Raw genomic sequence first — 12,500 nt, forward strand, 5'->3', positions numbered from 1 at the left:
AGAAGAAGGGGAAATTGTGGAAGACGAAGATTCAGAATGTGTTCAACTTCGGAGTAGTTCCCCTTTGAAGAAGAAAAGACGCAGAGAAGAAGACAGTACCGTATCTTTTTTGGTGGACAATTCTGATGAAGATTTGGACTACCAAATTGAAAATCTTACTCGTGTGAGATCTTGTGGCGATCAGACAGAGAATCGCAGTGATGAAAATGCTGAAAGTGACACACTGACAGGGATTCAGCAAGATTATGAGGCTGATGAGGAGCTTGGCGATGATATTTCGGAACAGCTAGCCAAAATAGTCAACATGATGGCAAAAGGCAAAATGAACGAAGCAAAAATGAAAGACAAGATTTCGGAGCACAAGCGCCCGAAAAACGTCGAACTAAAAGTTCCTCGAGTGAACCATGAAGTGTGGGACACAATGGACCATAACCAGAAAAGTGCAGATTTGCGTACTCAAAGAATCCAACACATTTTGCTTACAGCAGTGAACGCTCTTGTGTGTGCAGCGAACGAGTGTGTTGGGAAAACAAACATTGATGTGAAAAAACAAATGAAATCTCTGACCGATTCAATGGGGCTCATTCTCAAAGCGACTCACGAAATGTCAATGGACAGAAGAGTGTCGATTATGTCCGCACCGCAATTCAACAAGAAATACAAGAAACTCGTTTCTTCAGAAATCCCAGTGACAACAGAACTGTTTGGGGATGATTTGCGATCTGTGTTCGCCTCCATTGATTCGTCGTCCAAGCTTGGCATGGCAATCACTCGGTCATCAAGGGGAGACAAGTTTTTTCCATTCAGAGGAGGCAGGACAAAAAACTGGGACTACGACCAGAGAAGAGGCCGAGGCTGGACACGCGGCCGAGCAAGAGGTTACTATCCACGCTACCGGGGGAGAAGCTTCCGAGGGCAGAACAACATGACATTCAAATCGGCATAAATGAGGATGCACAGCCAGACCTGACCGGTAAGGTACGCTATCCAATAAACAAAAGTGTTCAGATACCATTTATTGCGGGTAGAATACAATACTTTATTGAAGAATGGAGAAAGCTGACATCAGATCCGTTTATTTTGAAAATGGTGACAGGGGCTGAAATTCCACTGAGGGATTTATCAGAATTAGAAGTAGGAAAAGTGCCTACAACTCAAATCAAAGGTTATCAATGTACAGAGGTAATGGGAGGTGAAGGTCGCAATGGCGGTTGGTTGAACGGAGCTCGGTGACTGTGAGGATTTTCGTCAAACTACAGTGCAAGGGAAGCAGTATGGACTCTGATATTGTGCACATCTAAACGTTCTACACATGTGGTCAATTCTCAGTGATTTTTGATGTGATGCAAGTGAGTGCTCTTTGTCTAAATCTAAAATCTAAAATCGAATTGAAATGAAACTGATTCAGGTCAAGGATGAACTGTCATGGTAGATTAAATATTGCTCGTGCAATGTAACAGACCACTGCACGCTTCACGTCTTTCACTGTCAACAGTGTGGCCTACTGACCTAGTGATCCATTGCTAAACAACATTCACGCTCGTACGTGTCACGGAGCCACGGTTTTCAGTCGCCAGCTGTGGACAATACCCTTGCAACACTCTTGCAGTGTCACAGTGGCGTCTGCTGTTAACATTTTCTTTTGAAAACATTACCTGAATATCTGGACGATCCTTCCCTATCCTTCCCAATGTCGACACCGGACCGCGACCGCGACCGTGAGACAGGCAAACGACCAGCTGTATCTCCTCTATCTGACGACGGCGAGGCAAAGCGACCTTGTGATAGCTTCATGTCTGATTCAGACCCTGAAACCACAATCATTAACCCTACGTACTTGAACAGCACTGCATTGGACGCCCCCATTCAACCACCAGATATGTCCAACCTAAAAGAACAGCTCAAGAATGCACTTATTGATCCGGAACTGATAGAACTCTTATCCAAGGCCCTGGCGGTTGAGGTCAGGAAGGAGATAGCCGACCTCCGGGTCATATTAGCGGCCAAGGACAAGGAGATCCTTCAGCTTAGGGAGCAGCTCGACGACCTCGAGCAGTACAGTCGACGAAACTGCATTAGGATCAGTCCAATCCCTGAGCTCGAGTCCGAGAATACAGACAACATCGTCAAGATTGTGGCGAAGAGCATTGGCGTCGACTTGAAGGACGTGGACATCGACCGGAGTCACCGCGTCGGGAGGAAACCTGCCCCTGGCCAGCCCTCTCAGCGCCCCATCATCGTGAAGCTGACGTCTTACCGCAGCAAGGCGACCCTGATGAAGGCCCGGAGGAACCTGCGTGACGTGGACTCCAGCAAGCTCTTCCCAGACGCCAGTTGGCCCGCGCTCCCTTCCCGCGACGGCAGGGGGGCCCGAGGCGCGTCAAAGATCTTCATCAACGATGATCTTACCAAGACGCGCGCCGCCGTGGCCAGTAAAGCTCGCCAGTTGAAAGTGAGCAAGTCGCTGGACGACACTTGGTGCAGAGACGGAGTCGTCTTTGTGAAGAAACACAACACAGTAAACCGCATCACAACCATGCGCGAACTGGAAGCCTTGGTGTAGTGCCAACCTTGGTGCCAGCCTTGGTCACCTAGTTCTCTCCTTCACTAACTGTACGGTCACGTCACAATCCATCTAGGTGTGTGTGTGTGTGTGTGTGTGTGTGTGTGTGTGTGTGTGTGTGTGTGTGTGTGAGTGTGTGTGTGTGCAGGAAAATGAAGAATACAACACATAAAGAGACAAATACTGAACTTTACGCTGCACATGTTTTGAAGTGTACATCTTGTCACAATCACACCATTTCTCATAGTCAACGTGCATGTGCCTGTGAATCATACCTGTAACCCCTCCCCCACTCCCCTCACCTGCCCAGGTCAGTGTATAGAGCGCGCATTCTCCACTCTGACCACGCGTTAGTACGTGCCACTGTGCCAAGAAACTGAACTGACACCAGTCTTGCTTTATGGTACAAGTGTATGCGCACCCCAAATATCGGAACTGATGATACGTATAGTATGTGTACGTGCGCCGAGTGTGAGTGGATACGTGTGTGTGTTTGTGAGTGTGTGTGAGTGCCAGCGTGTGTACGTTTGTGTGTGTTTGTGGGGGTGGAGCGTGTGTGCGCGCACGCGCGTTTGTGTGCGTGTGTGCGTGGATGATTGGGTGGGGGTAGTGTTATGTGTGCTTGGGTATGTGTACGTGTGTGTATGTGCGTGTGTGTGTGTGTGTGTGTGTGTGTGTGTGTGTGTGTGTGCATGTGAACGACCGGGGGTAAGTGTCGTGTTTCGACGCATGCCCGCGTGCGAATCTTTTCATTGCTTTAAATACTTAGATTCGACTTTGCCGTGTCAAACCACTGTTAACATGTAATGTATCCAAAGCTTTGTCAACATCGTTGTAATACAAGTATGTATAGTCTTATAGTGAATGCATAATACTTTTGTTTATATGTCTTCACCCTTGCCATGGTCACTTCGTTTTACCTTCTCATTTTTCATGATCGTACCGGCTACATCAACTTAACTTACACCACATCGTCCAACTCTTGTGTTAATACTTTAATACTTTAATACTCAAAATAATGTACATAGCTGTGCCTAATTCAAATGCTACTCATATTTCACCCTGCTGTATAACACATGCAATATTGTGTATTTGACGTAGAATGTCTTCACAGTCATCCGTGTGACCTATTCACTTACCCGATAATCATATCACCTTCGTATCCATTTACTTTACTTTGTCTTGAAAACACATTTATTCTTTATTCTTCCTTACTCTCCTTCTTACTTGTGTTCTGTATAAAGTCATGCTCTGTTTCCCCAGAGGCTATGTGAGAGCTAGCCTCTGTCCCTTGTGCAGCCACTTTTCCCGTTGTTCGGCGTGGGGTAGAGTACCACCGTTTCGGCCCTGGATTTTAAGCATGTACTTCAGAGATGCCATTACCTAAATGCCTGTTGATTTTCTAACTTCCAGGGCTAGAATCGGTGGTTTCTGTTCCAAGGCGGCAACTCTCTCACAGAAAGTATTATTTTACAATGTTCTTGATGCTTGTATAGCAATAGCCATAGTTGTTAGAAGAGGAAATGGTGTGAACTTAGCTATTGTATTATGGTCTCTACACTTCGTCTATAGTTACAGTCCCAACGAATCGCGACAAAATAATTCTGAAAAGGACTCAGTAAATACTAGCAACCGTGAAGTACGCTCGATTCCTATAAGTACGCTGTTTTGTTTTGTAATATTAGTTTTTTTAGTCTTGAAACTGATGTTATGTGGGGACATTAATCCGAATCCGGGACCAGTTTCTCCGTTAGAAAAAGGTGAACTTATAGTAGCACACTTAAACACCAGAAGTTTGAGGAACAAACTTGACATTGTGGAAAGTGAAATTAGAGATTTTGACATAGTAACTTTATCTGAGACTTGGTTACCTGCTGGTAAGATGCAAGACCAATTTAATATTAATGGTTTCCATCCACTTGTGCGAAGAGACAGACCAGACGGAGCACACGGTGGTGTGGCAATATATGTTAAAGATTACTTATGCTGTAAAGAGAGAACAGATCTTTTGATTCCTAACCTTGAAGCCACATGGATCGAAACCAAATTGAATCAAGAAACTATATTGATAGGCTCGTTTTACCGGCCTCCTAGTGCCCCTGTTGCTTATTGGCAACTGATCGATTCTTCTATTAAACAAGTTATGGCCACCCCTCACAAATTCATAATTCTTGGTGATTTTAATTCCGATTTTAATGACAACCCACCAAAGCAACTCACAGACATTTTGTATCTGAATAGCTTAAAGCAACTAGTTACAAGTCCCACACGGATAACTGAAGATACGTCCACCTGTATCGACCTGATTATTACCCCAAGCACTGACATTGTTGATAAAGTAGAAGTTATTCCTCCCATTTGTAGTGATCACTCCGTACCAGTCGTTTATTTAAAGCATCATTTGAAGAAAAGATCACACTCAAAAAGAACGATTTTAGATTATAGCAAACTAGACGGTCAAAAGTTAATAGTTGAGTTACAGAAAATTGATTGGTCAAACATAGTGACTTTAGAAGATATTCATACCGCAGCTTCTCTTTTTTCGGAGCAGTTGTATTCGATCGTGAAAACCTGCTTGCCTGTCAAGGAAGTCACCATTCGGGAGGGAGACACACCCTGGATCACATCATATATTTTGAAATTAAAAGACCGAAAAAGATTTATTCATACTATTGCTGTGCATGTAGACACACCACAAGCTTGGGAACTCTTTCGTAAGATAAGGAACCAATACACAGATGCTATTCGAACGCGAAAGAAACAATATTTAGAGGAACTTGACCGGTCCGTATCTGATCCAAAGAAATTTGGTCAGAAGCAGTGGTGGAAGTTAGTTAACAGGTTTATGGCAAAGAAAGGCTCAGACCAAAACGAAATCCCGCCACTAACAGTTGATTGTAAAACCTATTTTGAAGACCAGGAAAAGGCTGAATTATTTAATATGTCTTTTGTTAAACAATCAGAAATAAACGACACAGACGATAATGTTCCCGATATAGATAATGCTGATTTTTTTGTCGACGATATGGTCGTGACTTCTGAAGAAGTGAAAAGTGTAATAGAAAGTCTTGATACATCTAAAGCTGTCGGGCCTGATAAAATTCATAATAAGATTCTTATTGCAAGTTTACCTATAATAGCAGAACCTCTATCTATTTTATTTACAAGATCATTAAATGAGGGCGTATTTCCAAGCATATGGAAAACAGCACACATAACACCGATATTTAAAAAGGGGGATAAAGGAGACTGTTCAAATTATCGTCCCATCTCACTCTTAAGCTGCGTAGGTAAAGTCCTTGAAAAATGTGTTCAGAAACATGTGTTTGATTATTTTGTATCGAATAACATAATCACACCTTCCCAGTCTGGTTTTATTCCCGGTGACTCCACTGTGTACCAGTTAACATGCCTATATAACGACTTTTGCAAGTCACTCGACGACAGCATTACTGTCCAGGCAATCTTTTTCGACATTTCCAAAGCATTTGACAGAGTCTGGCACAAAGGTCTTTTGAGAAAGTTATTTGCACTAGGGATTCGAGGTCAGATGTTTAATTGGTTGCAAAACTATTTAACTGATCGAAAACAAGCAGTGGTGCTTAAAGGAAGTATGTCTAGCTACTTACCTGTGCAAACAGGCGTTCCACAAGGCTCTATTCTAGGACCTCTCCTTTTTCTGGTTTACATTAACGACATAGTTGATAACGTTGAATCCATTATTAAACTGTTTGCCGACGATACAAGTATGTATTTAAGCCTGGAAAATTCTCAGATGCGAACAGATATTTTTAACTCAGATCTTGAAAAAATCGACCAGTGGGCTAGTCAGTGGAAAGTTAAATTTAATCAAAGTAAAACAAAACTTCTGAATATAAGCAGGAAAAGGAATCCAGATTACATCCCTTTGAACTTCGGTGGCACAATTTTACAAGAAACTGAAAGTCATAAACATCTTGGTATTATTATTCAGAATAACGGTAAGTGGGAGTTACATATTAAATCTGTTATAGCAAAATGCCGTACGCTAGTAGCTTGCTTACGATCTTATAAATATAGACTAGGCAGAAAAGCTTTAGAAACAATGTATAAATCCTTCATATTGCCACATTTTGATTATGCTGATGTTCTCTGGGACAACTGCCCTAAGGAGTTAGCCACCGAGCTCGAAAGTATTCACTTAGATGCAATTCGAACCATTGTTGGAGCAGTCCGCGGTACAAGCCATCAAAAATTGTACGATGAGTCAGGCTTTATTTCATTACTAGAGAGGCGAAAACGTCATAAATTGATATTATTTCACAAGATCGTTCACCGCAAGGTGCCAAACTACTTATTAGCGATATTGCCACCATTGATATCAACTAATAACCCATATCACCGGCGCAGACCTCTAGACAGGAAAGTTCCATCGTTTAAAACTGAATTATATAGAAACTCATTTCTCCCATCTACTACACAACTCTGGAATTCTTTACCAGACTATATAAAACTGAGTGATTCCCTAAGTGAATTTAAGCACTTTTTGTCAAAAAACGATTTAAGTCCGCCGTGTTATTTTTATTCTGGAGATCGCATGTCACAAATAATTCACTGTAAGCTCAGGTTATATATAAGTGATCTCAATAACGATCTAGTGAGACGTCACGTTGCTACAGATGCATCTTGTGACTGTGGATTCCCGTCCGAATCCGTACAACACTTCATATTCGATTGTCCAAATTATCGCGAAGCACGTCAAGAAACTATACATACCCTCCCCAATCACACAATTCACCTCCCCCACCTTTTAAACGGAGACAGACAGTATTCTTTAGATTTGAACAGGAAAATTTTTTCCACAGTACACTCGTTCATTGAACGTTCAGGCCGCTTTGGGTAAGTCAGAACAAATGCTCTACAAGCCGGACAACAACTTAAACTTCTGCACATCTCCTACCCATCCCTCTTCTTTTATTCATCTTCTTTCCCTCCTTCCTTCCTTTACTGTCTTTCTTTATAATCATTATGCAACGTTCATTACGTTATTAATAGATTTGGTTTATTGAGACAAATTTCTCAGCCGTTACCGCCTTATGTTGTACTGTCATGCAGGAACACCACTATAAGCTTCTAGCTTGTTGCTGTTTCTGTGAACTTTGTATACATGTCATGATTGTAACCTTTGTTAAAATAAACTTATGTTTAAGAAAAAAAAAAAGGTTATCAATTTTCTGAGATGGACAATGAAGTTCAGAAATTACTGAAAATGAAAGTAATCGAAAAATGTGAAAGTGAAGATGGAGAAATAATATCCCCTGTATTCCTGGTGATGAAACCAGATGGAACATATCGAATGATTCTAAACCTGAAAGAGTTTAATCAGTCAGTGACGTATGAGCACTTCAAAATGGAAAATCTGACGTCAGCTATACGGCTTATGAGAAAAGGGTGTTACATGGCTTCAGTTGACTTGAGGCATGCATATTATTCTGTCTCAATCAAGCCAGATTTCAGGAAATTTTTGAAATTCATTTGGAGAGAACAGTTGTATGAATACACCTGCTTCCCAAACGGGTTGTGTAACTGCCCAAGATATTTCACTAAGTTACTGAAACCAGTGTATGCTTGTCTGAGAAAAAGGGGCTTTTTGTCAGCATCATTCATTGATGATTGCTATCTTCAGGGACAAACTTATGAGAGTTGTCTGCAGAATGTTCAGGAAACAGTACACTTGTTTGAAGCCCTTGGATTTATCATCCATGAAGAAAAGTCAGAACTTACCCCACTCAAAAAGATAAAGTATCTGGGGTTTTGGCTAGATTCAGAAAATATGTCTGTCTGTCTGACTGAAGAGAAAATTCAGAAACTGAAAAATACTTGCAGAAGTGTAAAAAACAGGAAAAGGATTACCATTCGGGAGCTAGCGCAAGTGATTGGTCAGCTTGTTGCTTCATTCCCAGCTGTGCTTTGGGGTCAGTTGTTCTATAGACAACTCGATAAGGTTAAGGTTGAAGCATTGAAAATGAAAAAAGGGGATTTTGATGCATTGGTAGTTATATCAAAAGAAGCTGAAGAAGAGCTAGACTGGTGGCTACAGAACATAGATTCAGCTTTTTTCCCCATAGAAAGATCTGAACCTGAAATGGTAATAACAACAGATGCCTCCACTTTGGGTTGGGGTGCAGTTTGCCACCCAAAGCAAACAGGTGGCCGTTGGTCTGTTTTAGAAAGAAACAACAATATCAATGTTCTAGAGCTGATGGCGATTGAGCATGCTCTGAAAAGCTTTAGTAAGGATATTGATGGTAAACATATCAAAGTGCTGACAGACAACTCATGTGCGGTGTCATACATTGAAAAAATGGGTGGTTCACATTCTGCAGATTGCAATGATGTAGCAAAACGAATCTGGATCTGGTGTAAAGACAGGAATATTTGGCTGACAGTAGCTCACATTCCTGGCAAGCTAAATACACAAGCTGATGCTCAGTCCAGAAAATTCAATGATAATACAGAATGGATGCTGGACAGACAGATTTTCAAAAGAATCTGTGAGCAAGTTGGAAAACCTGAAATTGATCTTTTTGCATCAAGACTAAATCGCCAGTTGGCAACTTTTGTGTCTTGGCAACCAGATCCAGAATCGTTTGCAGTGGATGCATTTAAGATGAGTTGGACTAACTGGTTCTTTTATGCTTTTCCGCCATTCAGCCTGATTCAGAGGGTCCTGGTCAAACTGGAGAAGGACAACGCAGAAGGGGTTGTCATAGTCCCAGACTGGCCTACAGCAACTTGGTATCCTCAACTATTGCGGCTCCTCGTCAGGAAACCTCTTCTGCTACCCAAGGGGAGGACTGTTCTACGTCTGGCCCACGCGCAGACACCACATCCTCTGCACAGCAAGCTTCAGTTGATGGCAGTGATGTTATCAGGGATGCAGTTGAAGCACAAGGAATTCATGGACAAGCTTGCAGCATCATCTGTGCATCATGGAGGGAAAGGACACACAGACAGTATTCCAGCTACTTGTCACGGTGGAAAGTTTTCTGTGTTGAACGGAACTGTGATCCATTTCATGCATCTGTAAAGCAAGTTTTGGAATTTTTGACTGGGCTGTTTAGCCTTGGATTAGGCTACAGTGCTATTAACACAGCCAGGAGTGCTGTTTCTGCTGTAGTACAAACAGATGGCAACAAGAAAATGGGAGAACACCCATTGATATGTCGTTTTGTAAGAGGTGTGTTTCAGCTGAGAACACCATTGCCCCGCCAAAAGAACACTTGGGATGTGGCTGTGCTATTGGATTTTTTCAGAAATAGTGAGGACAATAGCAAACTCTCCTTGAAAGAAATAACATTAAAATTGTGTGCTTTACTTTTGATTGTTTCGGCACAGAGAGTGCAGACAATTCATTTATTGAAACTATCATGTGTTCAGTTTTTAAATCAGGGATCATGCAAGATTCATGTAGTTGATAAACTCAAGCATAGTAGACCTGGTTATCACCAAGCGCCAATACATCTCCAAAAGTATGAGGAGGAAAAACAACTGTGTGTTGTAAGCTGTTTAAAAGAATACATTGCAAGGACTGCAGTGGTGCGTGGAGACTGTGACAAACTTATTTTGTGTTATGGACGGCCACATGGGCCAGCATCGAAGGATTCGATAGCTCGTTGGATGAAAGAGGTTTTGGGGTCAGCTGGTGTCCAAGGGTTCACTGCTCATAGCTTTAGAAGTGCTTCCTCATCAGCTATGTTAAAAACTGGTGTATGTATTGATGACATATTAAAATCAGCAGGCTGGTCGAATGCTAAAACTTTCCAGCGATTTTACAATCGACCATTAGTCGATGATTCGCAAAGAGCAGAAAGCCAAAAAGTTCAGAGTACCATGTGGAAATTCATGGGCAGGTCAAGTTGTAAGAACTACAAGTAGGCACTTCACTGAAGAAGACAATGGTAGACTGCTAGGAAAGCAGTAAGACTATTATTTTCACTGTGGCGAAAGTCTTCATAACTGAAACAATGCATAGATAATGCACTTAAAACCCAGGCATAGATAATGCACTGGAAAATGTTGAAAATAAAAAAGGCATAATGCACTAAAAACAAAGTTGATGGTGTGGTCTTAGGGATTTTGATGTGAAAGTGAGAAAATGAGGTATGACTGTGAGAAACGTTTGAAAAAACATACTTTGAAGTCTCACATTTCCTGTAGTTTCGGCTAAACTACGTGAAATGGAATTAGTAACTTAAACGAGTACTGACCTTGGGAAGACGAAGTTTGAGTGGAATTCCATGAATGTAGTTTACCGGAACGGAAGGATATGTGCCCTTCCCTAGCCTAAGTTACCCGCCCAAGAATATATGAAAATGTTTTTCCAAACTTGTTAATTTTCAGATCATCAGTTGTTTATTCTTTTTTACAACTAGATGATCTGTGCGTTAAAATATGGCTCTTCCGGACATGCGCTCTCTCACATATCCTTCCGTTCCGGTAAACTACATTCATGGAATTCCACTCAAACTTCGTCTTCCCAAGGTCAGTACTCGTTTAAGTTACTAATTAAATGCACGTACAGGGTGACCACCCCCATCCCCCACCAAAAAATGCGTCCCATTAAAATGCTAATAATTCCTAAATTACTTCTGCGGTGACTATTTACTTGCTATACGGTGTTCATGGGCTTGACTGAGGCTGATACAGACGGTGGTAGCCACACAAATTCGATTTTAGCACCCCGGATCTGTTGGTTTCCAATGACCATGCATGCTAAGATCATGCTTAGAAAATATATGATTTGAAACAGCAATTACAAGGAATTTGGGAGTTGTATGCGTGTGGCTTCTGTCAGAGAAAGTCTTAACAAGACTGCTTTTCAAGTTTCACACGCTCTTTTGAAAGTTAATCTCCGTCCAATGCCGTTTTTTGATGGTTCAAACAGTTCCCAAGCGGTAATCACAGTTTTTTGGACAACTGATGGTCCAGTGTCGGTAATGATTGCCACACTGGTAAATTGATGGTGACTTGTGCTGACGACCAAACTGGGGTATAGGGCCTACCCGCCGTACCAATACGACCTCGAGATGAAGCAACAGTCCCATGATAACCCACATGTTAAACGTTGTCAGTTAGGGTCAGGGGTTAGTCCTAACCCTAACCCTAACTTAGAGGTTAGGGTTAGGGTTTAACAAACGTTCCAACAGCAACTTACCTTTCTTGTTTTTCAAGTTTATTCTGAAAAATGGAACGTTGGCAGTCTCTTTGTTTTTGGATTTAGTTTATCTATCCAAATTTGGTTATTTATGTACCACATACACACATATATCCTATTCTTACTTACAGGTACAACTAAAGCTGTTTGGACATCCGGCACCGCCAAGCAGGGTGGAGTTGAACTTGACCAGGATATGAAGGATACTGTAGGCCTTTGTTCGGTGTGACATAAACTTCTACTTTGTGCAATACTTAGCACAAAGAACTGATTAGTTACCAGACTAACTTTGAATAATGATCATTAGGAGTAATCAAGCAGAATTTGATGGAGGTTCACCACACTGGTGGTTGTAGAGAGCTTAAAATACCTGACATCGAAACTGACATGCGTGACACTGAATTTAAAGCCGGAACAACTTTTCCCTGCGAAAGCGAACATACTCTTTTGACAACATTTATTTGTATCTGTTTCTGACACACTGCATGACAAGTAATCTTGCAACAGTTACCTTTGCCATCAGATCACCAGAAAAACTGCAAGAAGGGATGAAGATGACACTGGACAAACGTACATTTCTGTGCTATGAAAAAATATGCTGTTTGAAAATTATGGTAACAAAATGCAGTATAATTATACAAGGCACGTGTGAATTTCGCGGCAGCGTTGACTTTTCTTCGGTGATCTTTGAAAAAAAATGAGTACTCCATAGCTCACGTTTGATGGATTTTTGAGTGAGGT

General features: G+C 41.7%; 1 protein-coding gene across 2 annotated transcripts in view; it reads left to right on the plus strand.

Moving 5' to 3' along the window:
- The window catches only part of LOC138973603 (uncharacterized), an 11,523-nt gene extending 443 nt beyond the window's left edge, over positions 1-11,080 (plus strand). The window contains exons 1-2 of one of the 2 annotated variants that reach the window (XM_070346317.1): positions 1-978; positions 9,257-11,080. The exon at positions 1-978 is cut by the window's left edge and continues 443 nt beyond it. In XM_070346317.1, coding sequence (XP_070202418.1) covers positions 1-946 — 946 coding nt within the window. In that variant the 3' untranslated portion in view covers positions 947-978; positions 9,257-11,080. The remainder of the gene's footprint in view (positions 979-9,256) is intronic. The other variant, XM_070346318.1, reaches the window with a different exon arrangement.
- Positions 11,081-12,500: the final 1,420 nt, after the last annotated feature.

The sequence above is a fragment of the Littorina saxatilis genome, linkage group LG8 (genome assembly GCF_037325665.1).
Source record: "Littorina saxatilis isolate snail1 linkage group LG8, US_GU_Lsax_2.0, whole genome shotgun sequence".
Lineage (NCBI taxonomy): Eukaryota > Metazoa > Mollusca > Gastropoda > Littorinimorpha > Littorinidae > Littorina > Littorina saxatilis.